The 27,556-nt window shown below is 41.6% G+C and overlaps 2 protein-coding genes across 7 annotated transcripts in view; both read left to right on the top strand.

Annotated features, from left to right (window-relative positions):
- Nucleotides 1–13,903, top strand: part of trip4 (thyroid hormone receptor interactor 4) — a 79,070-nt gene extending 65,167 nt beyond the window's left edge. For both annotated transcript variants that reach the window (XM_019355001.2, XM_003450755.5), the window contains one exon: nucleotides 13,584–13,903. In XM_019355001.2, coding sequence (XP_019210546.1) covers nucleotides 13,584–13,730 — 147 coding nt within the window. In that variant the 3' untranslated portion in view covers nucleotides 13,731–13,903. The remainder of the gene's footprint in view (nucleotides 1–13,583) is intronic.
- Nucleotides 13,904–25,052: 11,149 nt separating this feature from the next.
- znf609b (zinc finger protein 609b) overlaps nucleotides 25,053–27,556 on the top strand; it is a 79,072-nt gene continuing 76,568 nt past the window's right edge. For 2 of the 5 annotated variants that reach the window (XM_013274738.3, XM_013274737.3), the window contains exon 1: nucleotides 25,053–25,479. The gene's annotated coding sequence lies outside the window, so the exon portion shown is untranslated. Of the gene's footprint in view, nucleotides 25,484–27,556 lie in introns of all 5 variants that reach the window. The other 3 variants (XM_013274736.3, XM_005455670.4, XM_013274735.3) reach the window with 2 other exon arrangements.

The raw sequence follows: 27,556 nt of genomic DNA, 5'->3' as shown, positions 1-27,556 counted from the left end.
GTGTAAAAAAATGTGTAGTAGTCTCAGGCAGATATAGAAGTTTTCAACTTTGAGAAGATTTTTTTTTTTTTTCCACGGCAGTATCACCTGCAGGGCATCAAATTAAACATTATTTTCATCAAATGTGGAAAAGCAAAAAATTAGTGAATGTTAATTTCCTGAGCTAACCGAATTTGGCTCCAAGCAGTTCCTGAAACTTTTATCATCTGGCTCCAGAGGTGTGAATACATGCAGGGAATTTGAAATTCTTTGTCTGACAGGATTTAAGCTCGGCTCTACTGGTTGTCCAGTTTATCAGAAGATTAAGCTACATTTTGGACGTTCTTTATAATTTGTCTTTGCTGTGTGAATGTAGATGAACGGGGAAGGAAAAACAATCACTAGAAGCACGATTACATAAAGGATGCGTCTAATGAGAAGTAGGGCTGGGCTATATCATACCGTTCACGGTAATACCGGTGTAATTTTGGGCAACGATAGGAAAATGAAATATCGCGATAGAATATGGGTAAAACGCGCATGCGCAGTGCCTATGTTTACATACGCACATGGCGGCGACGCAGAGTGAGAAGAGCGAAAGTGGATCGTTAAATGAAACGGATGAACCAGAACTGGTTTGTAAAAATGCTGCAACTTCAGTGGTGTGTAACTGGTTTAGCTTTCGTCCGTCAGATACACGACAAAGCACTATTTTTGGTAGAGCATGCTAGCGGGCCGTCGTTATTACCGTGTTGTTTGGAAAATACGGCAAACTTAAAAGCAATCCTTTGATTTTTCTGAAAATCGACAGTGCCCCTTATAATCCCGTGTGCCTTATGTATGAATTCTGGTTGTGTTTACTGACCTCGAAACGATTTTATGTGGTACACGGCGCTCGAAAATCTGTCAAATGTTTTAGTACGACTTTGCTAAGCTCCGAAGCCGCACCGCTTGATGGATTGTCGGAGCATTACGGCTATCGTAGGCAGGCGCCTCGCGGAATGATACGTACTGTACTTGTAAACGTAAAATAATAAAATAAATATTCTTCTGTAGCAATAACAAAGTATAACATAAATTATTCTGTAGCAATTACACAAGAATATCCAGTAATGTCCCTGCCTACAATTAAACACATTCACTTACCATCTGCTGTGGCAAATGGCTGCAAGGTTTTGACCACAAACTAGTCACTGCTCGGTGACATTCGGGCCTGAAAAGAGACGCTACCGGTAGACTGCAGCGACAACTGCCAGCGAGCGCCAGCCAGACTCTGTCTGTCTCATCATGGTCACCTAAATGCACAATGGCAGGTTTTGTAATAAAGCAGATCGCGCTAACATAATATGCACTGTTAGTTGATTATTTACCTGCCGCATTAACGGGAGATGACGTGCAAACGTTACTGCTGCTGCTGGGTTGAGATTCACGAGTCCGGAGCAGAATTAAAGACATTCATTTAAGTTCATCGCGTGTTTTGTGAGCAAATGCTTTTGCATATTCGTAGTGTTTCCTCCCTTAATGAAATATCTACTTTGCAAGTATTGCAAGTTGCCCTGTTGTCATCCGTTCTCGTAAAGTATAAACAAACTTTTAAGCGTTTGAGCCGCTTAGGCGCCGTGTTTCCTGCCAGATACGCTCCGACGCTCCGCAACGTGGTGACGTCATTCGGGGCGACTGGAATCGATAAGGGAATCGTTTGCAAAAATGGCAAACGATTCCAAGGAATTGAAACAGTGGGAACCGGTTCTCAACAAGAACCGGTTTTCGATACCCATCCCTACTCATTGTATGCCAACGTGCTAAAAAGGTAACTGGCTTTCAGAGCTCCTCAGACTCCTCAGGTTGAAGTTACCCTGTGATACATGTGTATCCAGTCATTTGCCCTTTTCCTAATAATTTCCAGGGACAGCTTCTTAAGAGCTTTTGTGTAAATGTCTTATAAAACATTGCCTTGCAAAATTTGTACTTGATCTTGTAAATTAGTAAATCATAAAGTCTTTATTAGGGACTATATCGGTGTTGGCGATCTGTATTTTTTTTAAAAAAAAGAGGCCTCACTTTTTCCTTGTTGGAGGAGAAAACAGCTGCTATTGGATAGCGATGTTTTTGTGCTTACTTCAGTGTGAAGTTTTTAACTATGACATCACCTTAATTTGAAAAGATATTTAAGTGAAATGTGAAATATGCAGCATTGATGATGGTCAGAGTACTCTTTGTCGGACATCCCTGAAAGCTCTGAAAACTGAACCATAGTCTCGTTTTCACACACGGGATCACCTCCATTGTGTAATCAATATATAGACTGTGTGGCACAATTGTGTCAATGTTGCTTCCAGCTCACACAGTTAGACTGATTATTCCCAACGGGCCTCTTTCCCTAAAACTAATGACACTTTTGTATTGTTCAGTTCTGGGGGGGGTTGTGTAGACTTACATAAACACTAAACGTCTGCAGAGACTCCACCTCTGTCTCAGTTTAGTTTAGCTCATTTTTGCTGAGTTGTAGTTTGTTTGAAGCAAAATTCTGCTATAAGACATTTTCCAAAGGCCAGGAGAGTCGACAGATGTCTTATCTCCCAGTGCAGCCCTTTAACGACGATGTTAGGATTCAGCACTCTCAGTTTTTGTCTGCTTATCTTGAAGTTTGAACTGTTAACCTGTGGGGCCAGACGGATAGGGCCTTTCCCAACCGTCTACTTTCAGTTTGTCAGAGGATGTCTTCATCACTCAGTTTGTAACGTTCAGAAACTGACAGTCATGCTCGCTTTCCGCAGAAGCTAGCCAGGTTTGTGTTTGAGTAAAAATGGGCAGCGCTCCAAACTGTTTTGGTTTTTTTCCCCTCCACATTCCTCACATTGCTGCTTTTGCCACTGTTTATGTTTGTGGGTGAACTGTAACACTTTTGTCGGTGCTGGCAGCGATTGAGTTGTTCTGCTTTCAGAAAAGAAGCAGGAGAAGTGAGACTGAAATTGAAAACAATTTCCGAACAAAACCAGGACTGATGTGCAGCGATATTCAGGTTCTCCCCTTCATCTTTTTACTTTAGGTTTCTGTATCAGAGTGACACAGCTGGTAGTACACAGACATCAGTCTTTGTTCTGTCAAATGCAGGAAATTGGAATTTAGACTCGCCTTACAATGGCAATCAGTTTTTTACCCTGCAGCTTTAAAAATTAATATAAACTTAAGAGCTCTAACATGAGGGAATGCTCAGTATTTATTTGTTTTGCTTGAAATGTTAATGGAGCTGTGTGATTGTGGATGACTAAGACTGGCCACTGGCAAGTTTGAAAATTAACTGGCAGCACTTTAAGTCTCCCTGTTTGGGGCCATGTAGGTGCTTAATAAGCAGCTTTTTAGTGCTTATCAGTGTGCGGTGTTTCATATGTTGTAGTATCAGTAAGTGTGTTTCATCTCTTATCTTATGAATGAAATTAATGAACAATTACAGTACTTTGCAAAAGTCTTAAGTCACCATTCATTTCTTTATATTTTGCTTGGAGAAAGTACAGTATATAAGGATCACTGTGGATCACTGTGGATCATTGCCATGTTGAAAAATGAAGGTGTTGTTTGATAAGATCCCCAACACCACTGCCTGAAATGCAGACCCAAACCATGACAGGGCCTCCACCATGTTTTACAGATAGCCGTATACACTCACTGTTGTACCTTCAGACATATTGAGGATGATTTAAATCAAATTTGGATTCATCAACCCATAAGACCTGTTGCCTCTTTTGGCACAGATCTTGTGTAATTTGGGGTCTTTTCTCCCCGTTTCCCTTCTATAAAGCCAACCTGAGACCCTTTGTGTTGATTAGATGGTTAAGATGAAGGTACCTCTCAAGTCTGTCAGGTCTTTCCACTTTCTTAAGGACATGACTTTCAGAAACTGTTTACTGTTCTGCTATAGATATATTTTTTTAGGCCTCCCACTTCTGTTTTTTGCACAGTACTGTATGTCTAGTTATAACCAGACTTTATACTTGTACATGGTGCTTATGAATTCCAGACTGGGGTTTTTTAAGATGTCAAAAATTGTATTACAGCAAGATCGCTAAATTATTTAAACTCTTTATTTATATTTGTTCTTACAACTCAAACTACAGCACGACATCGAAGAAGAAAAAGTAAATGAAGCAGTAACAGAGTCTGAGCTCTGTTTTGTGTGGGATTTTCGAAGCACCGATATGAATGAGCTATCATCATGTCCTCACTGCTCTACATTCTCCCACCAACCAGCAGCACCTTTGCTGTCCCTGCCTTGTCAGACACTGGTTCTCTAGCGAGTTGTGACGAACTGTCATGTGCGTGACTAAACCGGCTCAGCAGCCCGCTGTTGGTTGGAGAAATCACTCAGCCATTACGGCCCCTCAGTTTCTGTGAAAACAGCTTCAGGCAGGAGATTTGGAAAGACCAAGAGATGGAGAGAGACTGTTTTCACTGCAGTGGGAAGCATGGTTGATGCGTCTCCCTAACCCCTTGCAAACAGCATGCCAACACAAGTCTGAAACAGCACCTTCTCTATCCACTTGTAAATTCACCAGCTCGGCAGCACAGGAAGGGAATGTAAATTAGGTGTGACTAACAGCAAGATGGGAATCCAGGCAGTTTTTCCCCTCCGCTCTTGCTGTTCTCCCCTGGCTACTGAGGGCTTTGTACACATCCACTTTCCTGCAGTGCTGCAGGCTGTCAGCTTGGTTTCACATGCAGAATGACTTGAGCTGGAGGTGCATAAGCTGAGGCCAGATATGGTAAAGAAGATAAAAGGGCAGATCTGCTGAACTGGAGTAGAATAAAAAAGGCTACAGGATTTGTGATTAATTGGGCGCCCTTTTTCTCCATCTTCAAAAACCACTGGACCAGCGTCATACTTACTGAGATATGGGAAACACCATTTTTGAGTTCCCTAAAACATTTGAGCTTTGTTGACCAGCTCAAATCATTTATATGTGATGCAGGACCCAAAAATCAGCCAAAGATGCAGTCAAAGAAAAACAGGTAGGCAATGACGGAATTAAGAACAACCAAAGAACTCTGTTCAAAAAATATAGTTCATTGATCACTTTCTGGTGCATGAGTGCACTTAAAGGCTGCACTATTTTGGCCCAAATCATTGAGCAACAAACCCTTTCAGTGATCAAGCAAAAATCCCCTCTCAGTGCAGGCAGATGCAAATTTGCCCCTCTTAGCGATGCTGGTGACTTCTCCTTTTTCATATCTATGTTGTTTGATTGTGATCAAACAACAATTTCTCATAAACCCAGTGGAGTTCTTATCTGGCACTGTTTATCCATTTGCTAAACCACAATCATTTCAAGGAAGGACACAGTTTGACATCCTCAAGTTAAAAATTGAAAGAAAAATGAGGACCATTTTTGTCATGTTAGTCTAGAGGTTTTTAAATCTTTGATAACATAAAGTAATAAAGGAGAATGTTGGACTTTACCCTGGATTACACATTGGTGCCTCGCACATGTTCAAATTGTCTTGCGAGGCAGCTGGATTTGATCACATAGATCACAAGAGAATCCTTCATCCCAATGCTCTAGCTCTGTGTTTGTGGCTGAAACTCGGTCAGTACAGTACAGTCAGCTTTCAGTGAGGAACTAGTGGTCAGTCAGTTCATACTACGGCCATGTTTTAGGCGTAACAGCAGATAAAAAGGTTCCTCCAAGCATCTATTATTGTAACTTGCATTTGGCTGCAAATGACTTTATGTGGGAACGTCTTACAAAAAAGTATCAATTGGCTAATGACAAACTTCATAGCTTCTCTCACTGATGGGTTGCTAGAGTTCAAAGTTACTCAAACTTTGGATTATTTTTGATTTTTCCAGCTTCCTGTGTCATCTGGTTTAATTCGTTGACGTCTCGTGTCAGGGTAACATTCAAAAAGAGGGCTGGGACTTTTTATCTTGCATAGAAAAATCCAAATGACTTAACAAATGGGTTACTACTAACGAGTTCAGCAACATTTAAGCTCTTCAAATGATCCTCTAAGAAGCTAGAATTTTTAAAAATCCAGTTTAAAAATTGTATTTTTATTTGATCCTTTGTGCTGAAAACATACAAAACTGTGACTCAGAAACCAAGATTAATATCCAACCACGACTTCTGTGTGCCGTCACAGCCCCGCTCTCCAAGCACTATGCCTGTCATAGACTCTGCACTGGTTATGGTGAGATCCCAGTGGGGAGGAGATACCGTTGAAGGTGTTATATTCAATCACAGCGCTGATGGTTTTCCACTTTCCTTTTCAGCGGTGTCATCGTTTGTAGGCATAAAGTAATTTCCTCTTGTCAAACTGTCTTCATAAGGTGTGTCAACATGTGGTTAATGTGTATATGCATAGTTGTTCTAAGGTTTATTATTCAGGTGCACTGGGATCTGTGTGTAATAAAAAGACACAATAAGAATACCAAAATCAGCCTTTTTTTTTTGTATCCTTGAGTGCGTAGGCAGCTACTCTCACAGAAAGAGAAACAGCAACCAGCCAATTATTCTTGTGATTATTATTGCAAGGGAGCGGATGGGCCTGCATGTTATTGATGTCAGGGAGGATGTCAATGGACCTCCATTTCAATCCAATAAATACTCTTTGCACTGCTGCCCCTGGATTTTCAAGGGGGGTTATGCAAGAGCGCTTTCCATCGACAGTGAGCCGCGTTCTCCCATTGCGCGTAATGGGAATAGTATGCATGCAGTTGTATTTGTTAATACGTAAGGAAAGTATCCAAGTGCGGTGCGTATCCGTCTCTCTTGCACAGTATGTTTTACAGGGCTGATGATGGAGCTGGCCCTCTGCAGACAATCGGTGCTTATTTTATGGCCTCCTCCCCAGCTGCAGCGTGTGGGCAATAAACCTTTCTCCAGCAATCTCCAAACAGTGCAGCAATCAATGGGAAATTATCTCAGCCAATCGATGGGCCAGCCTTTCTGTTCCTCCCTCTGTCCACCTCTCCTGCTGTCCTCCTGTATGTATCCCCTTTCTCCCTGTACACCCCCCCCCCCCCCACACACACACACACACACACACACACACACACACAAACACTTCTCCTCCTCATCCCTTCTGTCTCATTTTTGCTGTCTCTCTGTTTTTTCCACCCACTCCCTCACCCCCAACCCCCCCTCCTCTTTCACTTGCATTTCCTCTAGCTCTCTCAGCTCTGCTGCGCCTATTTTGAAATGCGACAGCTCAGCAGCTCCATTAACAAAAGTCGCCTTCACACATGGAACATGTCACATTACCGGACCGACTTTCCTGTTGAATATGAGAGTCGAACTTGTTGTGAAGCCCAGCGTCTGTGCCCCTTGTTGCCGTCCTTGGTTGTCAGTGCCCAGTTGCATAAAACGATGTTATTTTTCCATATTTCGCTTCAGGGTGTATTTTAATAGGTTTACAAAATTGCCACTTCTCAAACTCTTAGACTAAGTACCAAGTGGTTTCCAACAGCTAGTCTAAAAGCAAAGTAAATACCGAACAGTCAAAGAGTTTTTTGGTTTTTTTAGAGTTTATTCTTCAGATTAACTCTTGAAGGTACTGATGAAAAAAATAACTTTTTAAAAAGGCTGAACTGAACAAAAGAAACAGCTTTCATTTTCCTGATTTCCTGATAAATCGCTATATTTATGTAGGACAGCATCAAGGTGATTAGTACTGTTGAAGGCCCTGGGTTCAAATCCACCATCAGGCTAGGTGTGGAGCTGTTCTCCCTGTGTCTGCGTGGGTTTTCCACGGGTACCCCGGCTTCCTCCCACAGTCCAAAGAGGTGAGGTGCATTGGTGTTCCTAAATTGCCCATAGGTGTAAATGGTTGTGTGTCTGTCTTGGTGCATTCCCGAATAAATTGAAAATTCTGAGTTCCCAGTTGGAAATCTTTTGTGGAACTCAACTCGGAAAGTTGAGTGGGAAATCCGAGTAGACCAACATACCCCGAGTTAGCAACCCAAGATGCTGACACTGAACTGTAATCTTTGGATCTGTACTTCCACTGCTGTGTATTTTCGACTGACTTGATAAGTCGCTGAACACTGACCAGGCTCGATCCATAAATGCGTTTTTTTAAGCACAAAAATAGAAGTATTATGCTGTGTTGCTAGTGTTACGTGCATGGCCCTACCTTGCCAAGAACCAAAACAAATCCTGGAAAGCACCAACTCTCGAATGACGTCACTCTTGAGTCCCAACATCTGAGTTCCGACTTATCTAGAGCGCATCACCTGTGTTAGCCCCGTGACAGACTGGTAACCTATCAAAGGTGTACCCTTCCTCTCGCCCTGAGGTAGCTGGGATAAATACAAATATATTTGGATATATTTATATTAACACAAGATCAAATGAACAGCTCTCGACAGAGCTTTCAATTTCTTATTTATTTTTTTAAGCTTGTCTTTGATATCTTTCCCTAAGAGTTTTGGTTTTCTCTCACTTTCTCTTATCAGAGGTTCTATCACAGCACTCTACTGTGCTCAGAGAAAAGGCTTATGAAAACAGATTTAAGTTGTTTGGCACATCCATTTTCACACATAAACTCTGGACAATATTGGGAGAATCGCGGCATTACATTTCTAAAAGTCGCCCTTTCTCACTTTCAGCGCTGCTTCAGACTCATTCTTACTGAGAATACTCCTTTTGGGTGAGCCGAGGCTACTGTGTACACAGCGTGTGCAAGATGAAGCACAAAATGCACCCATTCACCGCGAACTGTCTAGTTAGGTGAAGTGTTCTCACATGAGCACAATTTGACATCGCAGACTGTGAGCTTGGTGGTTAAAGCTGTTTACAGGTCTGAAATTGTCTTTGGTAAGTGGAACATAGCAGAGCATTTATCAGCCAAAGGGCCAGATGGACTCAAAAACAAAGTGAAGATTGAATTCACAGTGACCAGGTGCCTGTTATTTGTAGTAAATGCTAATTCTTCTCCGTGTCTGCTGGAGGTGAGGTGTGAATAGGAACTGTTTGCCAACACATTCACCATAACACCTTCAGGAGGTGATATGTCAATGCCGCGTTGTCACCTTGTTGCACTGAACCCAGGTGGCTTAAAGATTCATTAATAGATCCTCCCGAAGTTGAGACCTTAAGACGATCTCTGCAGCTTAAGTGTCACGTAAAGAAGCCCACATTTTCTGAATTAAACAGAGTATTGGAGCTTTTTTGAATAACCTGCCGTCTTCGACCTACTACTGGTTTACTCAACTGTTCACAAAATGAATTAATGCAGCACGCTGGCTGTCCTTAAAATTGCATAACTAGTCATTTTATAAGGAAATCCAATGTTTCCCACAGATTGACCTCTTTGTGGTGGGGTTGGGTGGTTTGTGTTCATCAGGCTTACAGACATTTGGAGTCAGCCAGCATCGCTCCATCTTTGGTTTTAGATGAATTAACACAGGTTGGAAAACTGTTGTTGTAGGCAAAGAGTTTTAATCAGTTTGAGTAACTCTGTGCCTCGTCTCTTCTGTTACTGTGCTACGTGCTCTGCTCCATCCCTCCCCCTCTCATACACAGTGACAGCCATAGACTGAAGTCTGTGGACAGCAGAGGAGAGAAATTAGCATGACTATGCAGTACTGTGAAAAAGGTTTGAATTACCCTTCGTTCTATAGTTTCTGCTAGGAAAATGGGAAATATTTGAGGTGCAGTTTTTTGAAATGTGGAAACATGCATGGTAATGCAGTATATAACACAAAAACAGAGCTTGTACAAATTTAACAAGCTCGAAATTCAGTATTTGGTGACAGCCTGAACTCTCTTAAGCTAGCTTTCTTTAAGTAGTCTTCAGGGATATTTCTCCAGGCTTCTTGAAGGACATTCAAAGCTCTTCTTTGGATGTTGGCTGCCTTTTGTTGTGTTCTCTGTCAAGATGATCCCACACTGCTTCAATAAAGTTGAGGTCCAAGCTCTGGGGAGGCCGATCCAAAAAGACTGATAGTCTTCCGCTGTGTGTTTTTCTATCTAAGTATAATTTTTAATGCAATGGCAGTGTGTTTGGCATCATTGTCATACTGAAAAATGAAGCTTTTGTCAGTCATATGCTTTCCAGTTGGTGTTGCATGGTGAATCAGAATCTAGGGGTATTTTTCTGCATTCATAATTACATAAATTTTGACATAATTGCCAACACCATTGGCTGAAATGCAGCCTAAACCATGACAGAGCCTCCATCAAGCATGATTTACTGTTGTCACTGTTGTACCTCTCTCTGATGCGAATTTAAAAAAATAAAATAAAATTCTTTTTAGTTGTCTGCCATGTGAAGACACAACACTGGTCCAAAGAAGCAGTTTGAAAGACTTTCAGAAAGCCTGGAGAACTGTATGTGTTTTTCATTATGACTAACATGATTTTATGACCTATCACTTTTAGAGGGTGTCAGGGCGGGGCCTTTGTTTTTACGTCAGGTTGCCATTGTCACCGACATAAAGTAACATGGACAGTGTAGTTGATGAATGATTCAAGTGCTTGTTTCAATATCATGTTTGTTTCAGTTAAAATATACACAAATGTGACTGTGTCAAATTGCCAGTGGCAATTTTTCCTCGATTTTGATCCCAGCTGTCACTCACACAGCTCTAAAAGGAAGTTTTTGTGATTTTGCTTTGTTTTTTTAAGGCTGAACAAGTCAGAGAAGTTGAAGTGTTAGAGAACACTAAAGGGGGAAAAAAAAGTCTGCTTACGCTGGCACAACACCGCTCTGACTTCAGCTCTCCGGAGTTCAGCTGCCACCTCGATATTTTATGGTTTAGTCATTGCGCTCTTAACATCTAATATTTATTTTCCTCCTAAAATACATGCTACAATATAACCACTCTTAGACCTCGTCTGCTGGATGGCTCAGAAAAGCCTTTTTAACTTAGGCTGCGTTTCTGTGTGGGTGAATGTATCATTACAGTAATCTTGGATAACCTTTTGGCAGCACTCACCTAACAAAATTCCAGGGGTGTTTCCACACCTAAGCAGCACTCGCTCCTGGCAGAACAGACACACACTGACAGCCATTCAGAGAGGTTTGGAAATGGTGAGCAAACAGCACTTCTCCTTAACACCTTGTTTATGCTGCTACTACCCACAGAGTTCAGCCATAACATGACAACATGAAAAGAAAGCATAAGTGACAACCACCGCCCCTGCCTGTCACACTTGTATCATTTTTTCCCCCTGCCTCAGCCACCGGGTGGGGGGGAAGCAGCCAGTTAATGTCGTAGTTTGACAAACAGGAGGCTTGTGTGAGGCTGAGAGACGCCGGGTTATTATTTGCTTCGCGGTAAGAGACGGGGTCAACAAGAGGTATCGAAAACCGGCAGAGGTTGTCCTGTGCAGAATAGGGACGGAGCAGTAGACCGCGGGCTGTAATAGAGAAATTCTGAATGTGATGAAAATTCGGAATGCCGTTCTGACAGACAACAAGTTGCACTCGCGATAGATTAGGAGGTCAGCTCCGGTCAGTGGCTGCAAGGGTTTTTGTTTACGCGCCATAGCTACAGGCATTCGTATAAATAGCAACTCGATAAAATCCCTCTTCAACATTCTCAGCTGTTTCATCTGTGTAAACAGTCGCAGCAGAGGTTCCCATGAGTTTGGTGAGCAACGAGTTGTAACCGTGGATCCACAACAAAAGAGGCTGATGGTGTATGGTTTTACAAATAGAAGAGCGTTAATCAGCAAGTTTGTGCAGGTGCTGCCTCAACTACCAAATCCAAAAAGATTACCAAGAAATCCTTCACTGATGCATTCTTGGCAGATTGGGAGACATGCACAGACATAAATTTGTAATATTTATTAGTTACTACTGACTTTTCATATTTCCTGATTTCCATTGACTTCCTGCTATTCTGTTTGCTACTGATATAAATTCAGTCTTTCTGCTGGAGATAAGACTGTTTGTGCAGATGGACTTAAGTCAAGTTGGGTGTTAGAGGTGTCACACAAGGATCAATATTAGCCTCCTTACTTTTTACTGCACACATAAATAACTTTTATTTTTCTGCACACTGCAGTATCCAGTTTTTATGCCGACTGTTAGGGCAGCGAGGCAGTGAGGATACAGGAGCTGTGGAAAAAAAATCAACTAAACCAAGCTAGTGCTACAGGATCAGCTCAACTAATTACATAACGACAACATCATAATGAAAATTTCCGTAAAATTATCAGATGATGTGGCTCTCCAGGCTCATCTCGTTATTTTCCTCTAAGCTCCTCTTGGGCTATCTCAGGCCTGACTTAGCTGTTGTAGAGCCTATGATGCAACCTATTTGGCCTGGTTGTGGTCTTTTTCTTTCTGGTTCTTACTGTCTCTCTAAAAATGCAAAAACTGTGGTAAAAAAGAAGCTGTAAGTGCACAGAAGGAAATGACGCTGCTGAACAGGTGAACCACAATAGTTTTGCTGGCAGTGTCGACCTGACATGTAGTTACTCAGGAGGTGCACGTCAGGTTACTACCTGCAGAAGTCTGAATTAGTCATCAGATGAAAGGATCTTGTTCCAGAGTTGCCCAGGCTTTTTTATGTAATTTTGCAAAAGTCTAATCAGTCCTTCCTGTCCTTGGCATCTGTGCATATTGAGGTAAACCCTCAGCATTTACATCCTGACGCCTCATGATTGTAGACCAGGGCGATGATACAGGTAGCTTCTTCTCTTCCTGATGTGTGATGTGAAGGAGGTTTTCTTAACTGAGGAACCAGTAATATGACCATGCACACCAGTGGTTTTGCGCTCTAGTGAGCCTCAACTTTTCACTTTACATTCGAAAGATCCCCACTTTGAGACCAGGAGGAGACACAAACCCAGCCTCAGGGGTAACAAGCTAGTGTGCTCATGACCAGATAAATGTTAGGGTTGCATCAGGAAAGACATCCAGTGCTAAAAAAAAAATAAATCTCTGTTATACGTCCACATGCCCATCCACTATGGCGACCCCTTGGAAAATAATGGAGCAGAGCTCCCAAACTGTTCACCTGATCGTTTGGAAACTCCAGACGTTTTCTGCTTGTTTTTTATTGTTTTTTTGTTTTTTAGCGTTGTGACGATTTCTGTCAAGAGGGCTGATCTTGATCTTTAACCTAAACAGGGGTTAACTGTCCAATGAGCCTTTAAAAATTATGAGACTATACAAAATGTCTTTAATTCTAAACAGTTATTACAATGTTTATATTAAACCAATTGAATTAAAGCTTGACTGGTTCATTTTAAATCCACTGTGGTGGTGAAAGAGAGGATTATATGAAACTCTTTTACATTTCAGGTGATGTTAGATCCATACATGTACTCCTTTTTATCAGCTTTGTGTGTTTAGCCATGGTTGCTGTTGAATTATACTGAATCCAAATCAGGGCTGTATATGTATATTAAAAGGCTGTGGGCTAATCTCTCTTTGTCAGTGAATAAAAGGTCTCCCCGGTCTTTTTTCCTCATCATCTCACTGCCTCCGTCTCTCTCTCGGCCTGTCTTTGTGCATCTACCCGAGTCCGCCTGTAATCAGCGGGCCTTGAGCTCTCAGAAAGGTCACCCTGTCCCTTTGATGGTGTTTTGATTCATCCCTTCCTCTTCTCTCCACTCCCACCCTTCCCTTTCACCCCCATTTTTTTCTCACAGGGAAACTGGAGAGCCACTACCACCAGGGTGCCAAGAAGGGACTGGTCCCATCAGCTGCAGATTGACGGTAAAGGAGAAGCTGAAGAGGACAAAAAAGCAACTTTTTCCCCCCCCACCACTATTTTTGCCAGGAGTTTCCAGAGCTGACATATTATTAGTATCAGCTTGGTCTTTGTTTTGAATTCCTGGTATTTTCTATTTAATTAATCAATCCTGGTTAATTGTATAGAATACAAAGTTGTATGATTACATCTTTTGTGAATGCATAAATAATTTGCTTTCTTGTTTCAATTAAAGAACGCGTTTGGCAAAATGAAAAAGACTCTTTTGAAATGTTTCAATGATGCCATTTTCTCAGGGCACAAGAGATCATTTTCTTTTTTTAATGTTTTTATTAACCTGTCTGGTTAAATGAGGTGACAGGGGAAAAATGAGTTTAGCTTTATTTTTAGTTGAGAGCATAATAACCACAGGAGAAATGCGGTTCATCTCTTCTCAACAGAAGCAACCCTGTCATTACCCTTCTCACACCTAAGGCCTCATTTAGACCAACAATAGCAGTGTTAAAAACACACACACACACAGAGCCCTCTCATTAATTTCAATGAAGCTGTTTCATTGGCACAGCAGGGGCAAAGGCAGAAAAATTGATCATGTTCCTGCAGCGTGATCTAACATCACCCAGCAACACGCTGATTAGACTAATCAAATGTACGGCTGGTCCACACGTTGTAAACTTGAGCATTGTGTCGGTTACTTTGTTTCCCCCGCAGTCTTTAAATGCACAGAGAGAGTTATTGCTGCCGCGATAACCTTTCAGAGTCCCTCCTCAACCCTAAACGGCCGTCTGATAAGCCCTCAGACTCGGCAACTCATTCAGCTGCTCGGATGGTATTTCGTCTCCTCTGCTGTACCTGCAGCAACATGCCCACATGGAGGAAAACCCTTGGAAGCAGGGGTATTTTCAGTCATAACACCACAGATTAGCTGGCCTGTGTCTGTGCTCCCAGCTCACCACACGACTTTAAACTAGTTTTTAAAGATTTTTCCCCAAAGTCAACCCCCTTTTTTTTTCAGTTGATTGAACGATAAAGGTAAGAATTTCTCGATGAGATGAGTCCTGGATCTGGTTCGTCGCACATCTTCTCTTGCTTTAAAAAAGAAAAACACCAAATCTCCAGCGAGCCTTCCAGACCTGCATGCTCAGACAACTACCAGTGAAATCATTTATTGAGTTTATATTCAGGCACACATAGTCTTTGACACCTCTGTTATTAAGTGCTGCTGTGACAGGCTCTGATTGATATTTCTGACATGCACATTTCTACCTGCTCTTGAGCTGCTGCGTGTTTACTTCCTTGCAAATGTGTTGAGTGTCTCTTTGACTAAGCTGTTTCTTGCCCTGGGGCGTATTTCACCGTGAAAAGCATAGCATGAATCACCAACACACACACTCACACACCCATCCCGAGTTGTTATGTTTTCGCCTGTGCCTGGCATTGTAATTCTCCGTTGATTAGCTTAGATTTACTCTTGTTTGAGTTGCAGATTAGCTACAACTCTCTGCTCCACTTCATTCAGAACGAGGAGGCATAATTGCACCAACCCTCCCAGTAATCTCCCACCCGGAGAATGTAAGAGGCCTCTTTTGTAAAGTTTCTCAATAGGTGTTTTTTCAAGAGAGGTTGCTTAAGAATTTACTATATTCATCCTGCAGTGAATCAACGATGACAGCTACTTGCCCTGTGGGTGGCCTTTTCTTCTGTCTTCGGGATCGGGGGCATTTCTTCGGATGAGAACAGACATCCAAGTTCACATAAACAAGGGCTCTGTGCTGCTACGCTGCACAATTAAGCACATGCAGTTTTTACTAAGCCTCTTTAGATAAACACCATGAGATCATATGCTGTTGGTTTTTCGTGCACAAAAGATGATGCGATGTGTGGAGGAAATGCTTGAGGTGATCCATTTTATATAGTAAACCTGACACGAAGTCAGAGCCACGGTGAACTGCAACAGATGAAAGTGCTAGCAGCAAATCATCCGGATTTTAAAGTATTTGTAAAGTGTTTTTTCTCACAGCATTTCTAAACATGCTAGTTTTCTCTAGAAAGCGAGACTTATTTCTATTTCCCTACAATCACAAAACAATTTTAGTGAGTGGGGGGGGGGGGGGGGGGGGGGGGGGGGGGGTCAAGAACTGGAGAAAAGTATCATCAAGAAATTCAAAGAACAGACAAAACCAGACAGAAGCAAAAGGTTTCAAAGATCCTTGAGAAAAAAACTAATGATACCCCAGAACAACTGCAAAGACACTAGAATTGTGGTCTCAAAGAAGACGATCACTAGAACCCTGAACAGGACTGAACTGTGAAGTTGTATACCAAGAAAAACTTCTTCTACAGAAGAGACACTTCCAAGCAAATTCAACATAATTCAGCATACAAGTATGCTGAGGACAACCTGGAGAAAGATTATGCATACTGGAAGCTCATCCTTTGGTCAGATGAGACGACACTAGAGCTGTTTTCCCACAGAGAGGCTGTTTGTGTTTGAAGAAAAAAGGGAGCGGTGAACAATACAAAGAGCATCGTCCCCACAGTGAAACGTGGTGGGAGTTTTATGATGTGGGGGTGTTTCAGTGCATCTGGAACTGGGAAGCTCGTCAAGGTGGAAGGAATCATGAATAAAGAAGGATATGTGACCACAAGTTTCAGCAACAAAACTGTATCTATGTTGTCGCTTTGTTTTCCAACACGACAGTGACCCCCAACATGTGTCACTCCTGGTCAAGAGCTACCACCAGAAAACCAAAGTGAATGTTATTGACTTCATACCAGACCAGCGAATTTGGAGGAGATTGAGAGATTCGCCTCACACACGCGTATCCTTGTGGCTGTTTCCTAGCCAAAAGGATACAAAAATGACTGTTAGCATCAGGGGAGTTAATCATTTTGACTCTGGTAGTTTTTGTGAAATTATTTTGTTTTCAAAGTAACATAATGTCAGTGATTCAGCTTCTTCATCACACACCAACCACCCTGCTGTTAATTCTGCTGGTGAACAAGGGAGAGGAACTAATCAGAGTAGATGAAGCAATATAACAAGCATGGCATCATCCAATTTTGAGCACCACCTGTTTCAGAAGCAGGAACTCCAAGTACAATTCCTGCCACCCTCCAACTTTGATCCGTTTAGCTGAAGTTATAAATTAAATTAGACATAAATAGGATAATCTGTTTATTTGTCATTAGGGCTGAAATGATGCCCAACTGAATTTTCTAAATGAAAAGAAATGTAATTGACTCCTTTCCAACAGCATGCCCTCCTCACCGTCGAGCCAAGTTTCCAGTTGTAGAAGCAGCAGGACCTTTGTGTGCTTGCTGAGAGACTGATTGGTCTGAGGGCACAGGGTCCCATCCTCCACCGCCACCCCTATCCCCACAGGCCTGGAAGGGGAATTAGTGCTTCGCAGCACTTCAGAAGAGGTGGTGGCAGGCTGGGGAACAATACAAACCCGGTAACAGCTTATGGCTCATCCATCTCATAATCTGTCATGGATCGCTGCCTGTCGAGCCATGGTGGTTGTACAAAAGGAAATTTGAAGGAATGAGTAGGTCAATATTTGCTCATTTAAGACAGCTTGACTGCAAAATCTGACGCAATGGTCCCTCGTTACTTCAAAAACATCCTGGGATTTAAGAGACAGTGTTTTCATCTCAAGCCATCGGAACTTTCAAATGGTTTGTGCGTGACATGAGAAGCCGGATGCCACTTGGAGATAAATCTGTAAGCTTAATTTAGCACATTTGATGGTAGGGGAATTATGTTTGGAGGGAGTTTAGCTAGGTGTTTCCAGCTCCACTAAGCTAACTCAGCTGCAGCATCATATTTACTGTGCAGCCACTCTTGGCATTTCCCAAACTGCTGCACTGTTCATTTTTATAGCTCATACCCACTTGTTCACAGTCCTCACAGCTTTTTTTGCATGAAATCCCATTCCTCCATCACAACTGATGTTGATGTATAAACTAAAAGAGCACAATTGCTATCTTTTCCATTCAGCATAGACTTTACATAGTCCACAGATACAAGGTTGGGCCCCATTGGAGGAGGGAAGGCGCATGAGTCTTTTGAAAGCTTGTATTCCCTCAAGGGCAGTGAGAAATACACACAGTGGGAGCGATAAGAAGTGGATCTCTTTATGTGACCACAGCTCAAGAAGAGCTATGACCTGCTCGCTCTTAAAAGATGGGCCACCGTAAATGTTCATATCAGATCTATAAATTACCTTCGCCACAAATAATCGTGATCGGAGAAATAAATAAATAAAAGAAACAATCTCAGATTCCGAAAGCCCGCTGACCTGACTTCCAGGATTCACAAAGGGAGTGCAGATGCATCAGTTCAATTAAAAATGGATTTCCCATCACAAACGGCTTTCAATGGCTAGCCATTTCTAAAGATCCACTGATAAGAGGTCAATTTAATCCCTGACCTTTTGACCTTGCTGTGCTGCTGAATGAGAGGGTATCTGTAGTGACACAAATGGAGTAGGTGATACTTAAAATTATGGCCATGTCAATTTTTCTCAAAGTCAATCCGACAGAAACACTGAGTGAAATTGCTCCGAAACTCCAAACTAAACAGACTCTGGGGGTCTTTAAATCAGAATCAAATGCCCACCTACAGAACCCCCCACCAAGAAGTCTTCACAGCTTTCGGGTCTTATTAATTCACATAATGCCACACTGTAGATATTTCTGTAGACTGTCTGTCTTCATGGCCTCCTCTGTCAGGAGGATTAAATCTCTGAACATAGTATTTTGTGAAGCTTTAGTCTCTTGAATATGTAAAATAGTCCCTTCCAGGCTTCTGTTTTCTCAGGAGCAAGCACTGTAACAGATATATAACATGATTACTCTGGATTAACTATTTGCATATTGCTATATGATAGACAATAAATGCAAACACTTTTTTTTGGCCAACAGCTTGTTTGTATAAAGAGTTGCAGATGTGCGAGAAAGCTGCTGCAATTTGAGGACACGAAAGATTAAAACTTTTAGGAAGGGGAAAAAAAATCGACTGTCTTCTAATCACCAAACTGACAATAAAGCTTTTGTTCTCAGTCTCTTACATGCAAAGATGTCTTTTGCAAATGCCTCATGACTGTGGTATGATTTCTGTTTGACTAATTGGGTCAAACCCCAAGTTTGTCCCAAATTAGATGCTTCATACAAATTTAGAACATGCAGTAAAAGATGTCATTGCTTTCATGCTTGATCTCATTTTGCTTGTCAGAGGAGGGGCGCGTTGCTATCAGCGCAATCTAGACAAAAGAGTACATCTTTAACAGTCTGAACCCCCACCCCACAGTTTCCTTTGATTGAGCCTTTTTATGCATTATTTAGGTCACGTATTTGACCTGAGATTAGTCTAGGAAGCAGATTGGTCTTACAACTTTGCTTTAAAATAATCTTCCCAGCATAATGTATCCTATATTACTTTATTGACGTCCATGTTCATTATGTTGATTAATTCTTGGCTCTTAAGTGACCTTATGTTCAACAAGGGTGATTTCTCCTCGTCTTAATGTACTTTGTTGTCTGCATGACTCCAATCCATTACACGACCTTCGCTGATGGCTACGACCAGACAAGTCAGGTCATCAAATCACAACAACTGCAACTCATCTTCTGTCTGTCTCATTCTCTCGCAACGCGGGGTTCACTCATTCACCGCTTCCTGTGAAAATGAGGATGAGTAACCCTGTAACACTTTATAATACAGCCCCCAACTAAAAGCATAGTTACCCTGTAATTCAATGGCATTTCAATGTACTTTATGTGAAATAAGAAAGTAAATATATTTACCTACAAACACTTAAAGGTAGGTAAACTAGAAGAAGAGTTTCACAAGTTTTACAGGAAACAAAGAAATAATTATACTGTAAATACTTTTAAGTACTGCCAAATTTCTTGGTAGATTTACTGAAAAACAAACTATATTTCCCCATCTTGTGTTGTTATAGTAATACTGTAATAGTGGGATACACGATTGCCTAATTTCCAGGTATTTTAGAGGTAAAGAAACATTCCTTTCCTGTGCAGTCCTGTTAAAAGTTATGTTTGAACAGTGACTGTGAAAGAAAAAATATAAAGTTAGATTTACATAAAGTCACACAAGTCTGCAAAATGTGATGGCGTTTATTTTTTCGCGTAACTTGGTGAGACTGAACAGTCCTTTTTCATATTTGGATTGTACACAAGATTAATAACACAATATCCATCGTGCACATCAATATAATTAATATTAAATAAAGATGTAAAAAGGAAAGCTCCATAATACAGCCCGCCCCCTGATAAGTACACGTATTTATAAAGTAAGGTGTGGAAATATAGTTTGTTTATATGCAAAGTTAGCATGGAAGTCACCTTAAGGACAAAGGTCAGTCTTTCAAGGACGCCCATTTTTGGACTGAGAAGACAGAAGGTTTGAAAGAGGAGTAAAGGAGACCATCTATGTCCACTGTGAACGACCATCATTAAACAAAGGTGTCGGCTTACGACATCAGCTATGAGCCACCTGCAATGCAGTCCTGAAATCCCTTCCCAAGGGTTTCAACCCCCGTTCACACCTTGCCTCAGGTAACCTCAATAGTTTACGTGATAGTGGGGTGGGGTAAAGTCTAACAGAGGTTTCACCTGTCGTCCCGGGTGATGGGGATGACCCACGCCTTTTTTGACACCTCAGCTTACTACTCACAAGATCAATAGTAGGTTAACGACCCTCAGGACCACCTCCAAAGAAGACAGCCTCCTCTAGAGGTTTATTACACAGGACTGAAAAAGCCTCTTGGATTCCTTCTTTTCCAAGCTGTGAAGGCTACCATGACCTGGATGACCAAGAGCCTACACAGACAGAAAGAATGGATGGTTCTAAAAAGCTCAATGAGTTGGAAGATGGTGCAGTAATAGGATATCACCATTACAGCAAGTCAATTTGTAAAATTTCTTCACTTGTAGATGTTCCACCATCAGCTGTAAGTGGTATAATTGCAAACTGGAAGTGTTTAGGAACCACATGAACTCAGACTCAAAGTGGCACATCATATAGGGTTACAGAGCAGGGTCACCAACTGCTAAGGCCCAGTGTACATAAAAGTCACTAACACTGGTGACTCAGTAACTGCAGGGTTTCAAGCATCATTAACATCAGCACAAAAACTGTGCACTGGGAGCTTTGTGGCACTGGTTACTATGACGGGAGCAGATCCTGTAGGTGTAACATGTAGGCGGCCCAGTGCTTTTGTCCATATAGTGAATATGGGTACATATAGAGAAAGTATTATGCATACACTTAGAACACAGGTGTCGAACTCCAGGCCTCGAGGGCCGGTGTCCTGCAGGTTTTAGATGCGTCCTTGATCCAACACAGCTGATACAAATTGCTAAATGATCTCCTCAACATGTCTTGAAGTTCTCCAGAGGCCTGGTAATGAACTAATGATGTGATTCAGGTGTGTTGACCCAGGGTGAGATCTAAAACCTGCAGGACACCGGCCCTCGAGGCCTGGAGTTCGACAACTGTGACTCAGAGGCATAAAACTATGGACTACAGCACTTTTTTGTAGTCTTGCCTATGGCTAATTACAGCCATTTTTACACTAGACCCAATCTCCGACCTTTGTGGGGCTAACATCCTCAAAGAAAAAGCTGGTGTGCTGATGTTCAAATGGTCTTCCCCTCACCGCGACCTGGACGCAGCAGATCGCTGTCTCTCCCTGAGCCTGGGTCCTGTTAAAACAGTCTCTCTATTATTGTTGGAATATAAAGAGCTTTGAGGTGACTGGTGTTGTGACTGGTGCTATCTAACTGAATTGACTTGGATTAATAAAAACTCTTACCATTCCCGCCATCGCCATTTTCATTTGGTGCTAATATTTTTTAAGTGGTACTAAACACAAAGTACAGTCAAAGACGATGGGATTGCAATGGTTTCGTGAGGAATTTAATTTTAAACCAAATGAAAGATTTCAACAATGATGGCGCTGAGAAACAAAGTTATTACCCTTCATTCTCAAGGGGGGAATGAATGTCTGCATGTAACAGATGCTTGGAACATTTCAGTCAAAGAAAACAATAAACAAGTTAATCTCATGCACTAGAAAAAAATCAATCTGAGCAGTAAATGCAACAAGATTAAATCAGCAGTGTTAACAGTACGTGTCACATTTGTATCTTTACATTTAGACTTAATCTGTTCAAAACACAAGACGTTATGTAAAAGAATTAGGCTGAGATATCTTCCAATTTAAAAAATGTATTGTTAGCGCAAACATTAATGATGGGACATTTCAGTCTGGAGCAAAGTGAGGACTAAAATGTGAAAGCATAAATGTGTATGACAAAAACAGTCCATTCAGTAGGCTTTGCCTTTTTAATCTAGGTAAGCACGATACATTTTTATTTTCTGTGACTGTGTTATTTCATGTCATTTTATTCTGTTGCATCAGTTTCTTCAACAAGGCTGTTAGCTGATATGGATTTTCAAACATGTGCTAAAGAACAAGTTTCTTACAGATGGGCTTCGAGGCTTTACGGTTTCTTTTATAGAGTAATGGAAAGATGATCACATGAATCAAGCCAGCCCCTCTGTGATTCCACATGGCTGGCTGATTAACCCTTCTTCACTGATGGAAAACACATGGCGTCCACACAGCTTGTTCATTTCAGGTTTTAGCTGGTGTGACGCTAAGCAGCGAGAGCACTTGGTTTGGAGCCATACAGCCTTGAAGGGCAGCCTTCATCAGAAAGCTGTCCCCCTCTGGTCCCCACTGGCCACTGACTGTTATTTAGCTTTCCAATGGAGGCTGGCTGTTCCCTCGGGAGAGCAAGAGTGTGCCTGCCAGCAGGAATGCATTGGAGGCAATAGAGGAAGATGGAGGATGGTGAGTAGCTGCTGCCGCTGTGTTTCCCTCTGTGTGAAAATGAGTCCATTAATTCAGCCCCCTCCCCTGCCTCTCTCCGAGCCCTCCCTGTGCCTGTTGTCTCTGTTTGTTAGCGAGATGATTCCTTCTGTCATGTCAAAGGCAACATTATCATATTCTTGTTGCCTGGGAAACCAGCACTGAGCGAGACAACGACTTAAAGCCTTCATGGTGTTTGAAGCTGGTACACATGAAAGGTTATCCGTGGAGCTGGGAGAACTGGATTCATGACATGTCTAAGGGTCTTATTGTTGGAATCTTTTCCTTTCCCAGCTTAATGTTTTCTGAGAAACTCCCCGTCGGTTGTTGTTACAGATTCACTTCAGTAAAATCTGAACCCAGCTGGCAGTCACTAAGGTAACATGTCCAATTTGCCTCAAGCGTGAAGATCAACTTTTTGCCTCCGTGTTGCTTTCTTGTGTAGAATCACAGTTTTTACAGATTTAAAAGTGTTGTCATGCAACAAAAGGCACATTTGGTTCCCCTTTTTTAAAACCAAGTTAGAGTGCATTCATCATGATGCATCACTGCTGCCACTTTCTAACGACGAAACATCCCTATGGGCTTGAACAGGTTGAATAAGTCACATACTAAGTGTATTTGATCATTTATAAGCCAGTTACGTGAACATTTGGGTTGCCAGGTTGTGACAAATCCCTTTGGTCAGTGTTTACCCTTGTCCAGAGTAACACCTGCTTTATCATTTTAGGTAAGCTCTTTAGTTCATCAGGTAGACCGCTCCACTGAACTGTTCATCCACTTTCCTTCTGGAAAAGGCTGGTAGGGAAAACAGGACCAAAAATGCACTTTTTAAACATGTAACATTCCAGGGCAGACCAGGATTACTCTAAAAACCATTTATCAGTTTCTCCCTGCAGATCTGACGGCTTATTACACGGTGATAAATCCTTATGTGACTGCCTAATAATAATAATTAATAATTGCATAATTAATTTTTTATGCACAATTAATTCAGTTTCTTTACATGGTCACTCGAAGCTCTGTTAATAAGTGTTGTTATGACTCTTTAACAGACAAAGTGTGATTTAATAGTTTTTAGAACAACTTTTACCAGCAAAATCTTGAAGTAATAATTTTCGGAACTACTTTATCAGTGTCTCACATTGTTGTCAAGAAATTTTGGTCCATTTTTCTCTACAATGTCCCTTTAATTCACTGAGTTTGTGGGCTTGTTTTCACCGCTGTCCTAAGGTCCCACCACGTGTTTGACAGTTAGTATGAGGTGTTTCTGTTTATTTGGTATTTGCTAAATATGCCGCTGTGCATTACTGACAAACTCTGGTCTGGACATTGTTTGAAATATGTTTTACACATTTAACATGTTAAGTGAGGTCTCTAGAGACTAAAACGTACCACCTGGATTTTTTCCCCCTTTTTTACAATTTCCCTGAGCATTGTAGGGTCTGACCTTGTGGTGAATTTGCTGGGACGTCATACTACTTAGAAAATCGCATCTACACACACTTGAACCCCTCAGACCAGCAAACTGCTAAAACATCTGCACTTAAAGAGGAGGTTGGATTTGCTGATGATTACTTAATCAAGTACATTTAATTGGCAGTACTTGATTGAGACTGACTCACTTAATTCCTATGGAAGCAGTAAGGGTAGCTAGAGTCCTGTCACATGACTGATTTAAAAATATACCTATGATGCTGACCTTTTGATAGGCCAAGAGTGACTGGCATATTGTTTGGAGTGTACTGACGTCATTAGTTGTGTCTTATAAACACATGATGAAGGCCAGGAAATTCATGTCTGACTTCCCATTATCACACAGTCATCAACAAATCATCATCATCAAATGATTAGCATTTCTATCCCTGAACTGTAATGTAGCAAAACGGTGGTCTGTTGTCTACTATTTGGTATTTTCTAATGTATTAGACACTTTTATGTGAAGGCATTATTTTAAATATTTTTAATGTCAAATCACACATTTTTTTAATGAAGAGTCACTTCAGTGAGTAAACTACAGACAATTTATGGAGGATTATTGGTGTCTTTTCTGGGTCATGGAAACTACATTTAACCTTTTGATGTTTTGGGCTGCTAGTTGCATTTGGTAATTGTGCTCTGTCCTGCATTTAACAATAAATCTGAAATCGGTGTTATTTATAGGAAAGCAGTATTATTTATAGATAGCTTAAAGAAATCTTACTCCATTATAACAACTGAGAGAGGAGAAGACTGAACTTGTGACCTCAGTATTTTTTAAAATCCTGGCTACGGCCCTGTCTCTGTGTAAAAACCACAGCAGCGGCTTGAACTCAACGCATTCAGTGGGGGCTGGACTAGACTAGCTGGTGCATATCTCCTCGCTGAAAACTAATGCACACACGCACACAGTCACAGTCCAGTGTGGTTGATCCAGTTCCATGCATTGTACCTGACGTATCCCAGTCCATTCCGAAAGGAACTTCTCTATCCTGGATTTCCTAATCGCTGCTGCTGGTTGGCTACATTGTATCAGTTCCCACACGAAGAACCAGCACGGCGCTCATCCAGGGACGGTGAATACGGAGGAATTAACCTGGATTGAAAGCTATTCGCTGTGGGAATAATTGACAGAGGGTCGCAGGAGAGGACCGGACTTGTGTCTGGCTTGAGACGGCACCGATAAAAATGCGCTCGGGACTCGGCTGTTTTCGCTGTGGACGGTATCTCGAAGTGTGATGGCAGAAGTCCAGTGAATCGCTGGCCTCCCCTCCTCTCTTGTGTTGGATGTCTTGGGGAGTGCGCTGCCACTGCTTTCTGGTGCTTTAGATTTTTTTTTCAGAGGTTTTCTTATAAGTAAAGCATAATTACCGTTGATTTGTTCTTTTTATGGAGCATACACCACCATGGGCAGACCACGGTTTGGAATAGGAGTGTCTAGCTAAGTCGGTAAGTAAGTACATTTTTTTTCTTCTTTTTTCTTCTTATTGTTGATAGTGCTACGAGTCGTTAGCCATTTAACGTTAGCCTTGTGTGCATGGCAAGCTGGCTAGCTTTACGTTATGTAGCCAACACAGCATGCAGCAGCAAGCAAGCTAGCCAAGGCTGACTGCACTCTGAGCTCATTGTTTCAGTCTGCCAGAGAGCTAACGTTACACTTAGATTAGCTCATTACACCGAGCTAAGTTAGCTCTGTCTGCTTCTTGAACTTCAGCTAACGTGTGAAAGTGAAGCTGGTACCATAACCGTTAAAGCACTGCTAACAGATTCTTTAAGTTGAGCTCACGGGTCGTGACAGTTACCCTCGGGGACTGCAATATTTATTAACCCCAGAATACACTTGTCTGACTTCACTAATAGACTAATAGTTTTTCTTTTTAAACGACCCCCCATGTTTGGAAATAAAATAAGGATCTGGGCAGATTTGAAGCTGCAAATTCCGCCAGTGAAGTGACCACAGTGTTTCCCAATCTGGGTACCGGGGACTCCCAGGGGGTCTCGTTAGTGAATTGCGAGGGGCACTTAAGAAGACATGAAAATGAAAGCCTGATCTTTTAACGTGTTACTAGTGATGATTTAGCAGAGTGTGAGGATCTGTGTGAATCTGTTTGAAACCGCACGTCTGCTGGTGTTAATACACACACACACACACACACATACACACAAACACAGAGCAGTGTAAACAAGTGCTACAACTCTTGTTATAGGTTGTGGCTTCACACAAAGTGCTCTGTAATACAGCTAAAATTTTTACAAAATGGTGGATCATGTTAATATGTAGTTATGCTTGGGACTTTCAAGAAAAAACAACCAAAACTAAACAAGTCACGTTTTGTCAGCTCATGTTCTTGGGGGTGTCCCATCTCAGTGAATTGAGTCATTCAACTCAAGCACAAGATTTCCTTTTTAACAAGACCACTGTGGGCTAACCCTGTGCTCTACCCCATGGTCTGTGCTGCTCCATGGACTGTAACAGGACCACATTAAAGACTAGCAAAGTAGTCTGCAGTCTAGTACTTAGCTGCAGGTTAAAGTGTTCAACATATTCCTTAGTCAAGATCCAAGACCTGCAGTTCTGTTAACTGTATTTTATATTTTAAAAAAACAAAAACGCTCCAGCGTGCAGAAATTTATTTTTAAAAAAACAGGGTTGATTGGGGAAGAAAGCGAGACATGGTTTGAATTGTTGTTGTGCAAGCTTGCAACATAAACGTGTCACAGGCTTTGCACAATCCTGCTTAATGTGTACGATGAGCTAGTGCTGGCAGTTAATTAAATATGATTCGTTGAGGACATTTGTCATTTGTGTTGCACATTTCTGTTTTTACAAGAACGACCACTAAGTGCTTACAATATAACACTCAAGGTCTTCCATGTGGCATGCCTAAGTGTAAGGACATCTGGCGTGGGTGGATTATCTCGCAATGAGATATTTGCGAGCGGTTGCAGAACACCAAACTTCAGATATTATTACAGAGTACTCGAGGTAGATGGATAAGTAGGTGAAGCTGATGTCATTTTCCAATAATAGGTTATGAGACTGAAGTACAGAAATGAAACAAACTACAATTTGTCCACCATGAAGCCTTAACAGTTTCAATTTAGTGATAGAAGTAACTATCTTCTTACTTTAAGAAAGAAGTACTGTCCGAGCCATCGACTGTACCATCCACCCAAGCTGTAAATGTGGTTATACCAATGCAAATGAGTGGTTCTTTTGTTAATGAAATTTATTTGTTTACATAAATCCACTACAGGTGACAGTAACTGAATATTCAATCATTAAACATGTCACTGGTTTCTCAAGAGCCTCAGGCATTTCTGGCTAATGCTTCATTTAATGTTAAATCAGGTTGGATACATTGTCTCGCGAAAACTCTGGGCTCCATTTGAAAAACCTGAAGACACTTTTCTGCACTGTAATATTAAGCTACTTTGGAATAATGTGCATGAAGCGTTTGTTCCCTATTCGGCAATGTGGAACGTGTTGGAAGTTGTTTGAATCCAGTCCAGTCTGCAGCAGACC

Source organism: Oreochromis niloticus, linkage group LG1, assembly GCF_001858045.2.
Source record: "Oreochromis niloticus isolate F11D_XX linkage group LG1, O_niloticus_UMD_NMBU, whole genome shotgun sequence".
NCBI lineage: Eukaryota > Metazoa > Chordata > Actinopteri > Cichliformes > Cichlidae > Oreochromis > Oreochromis niloticus.
The sequence above is the reverse complement of the archived record's forward strand: the minus strand, read 5'-3'. Positions and strand labels throughout refer to the sequence as shown.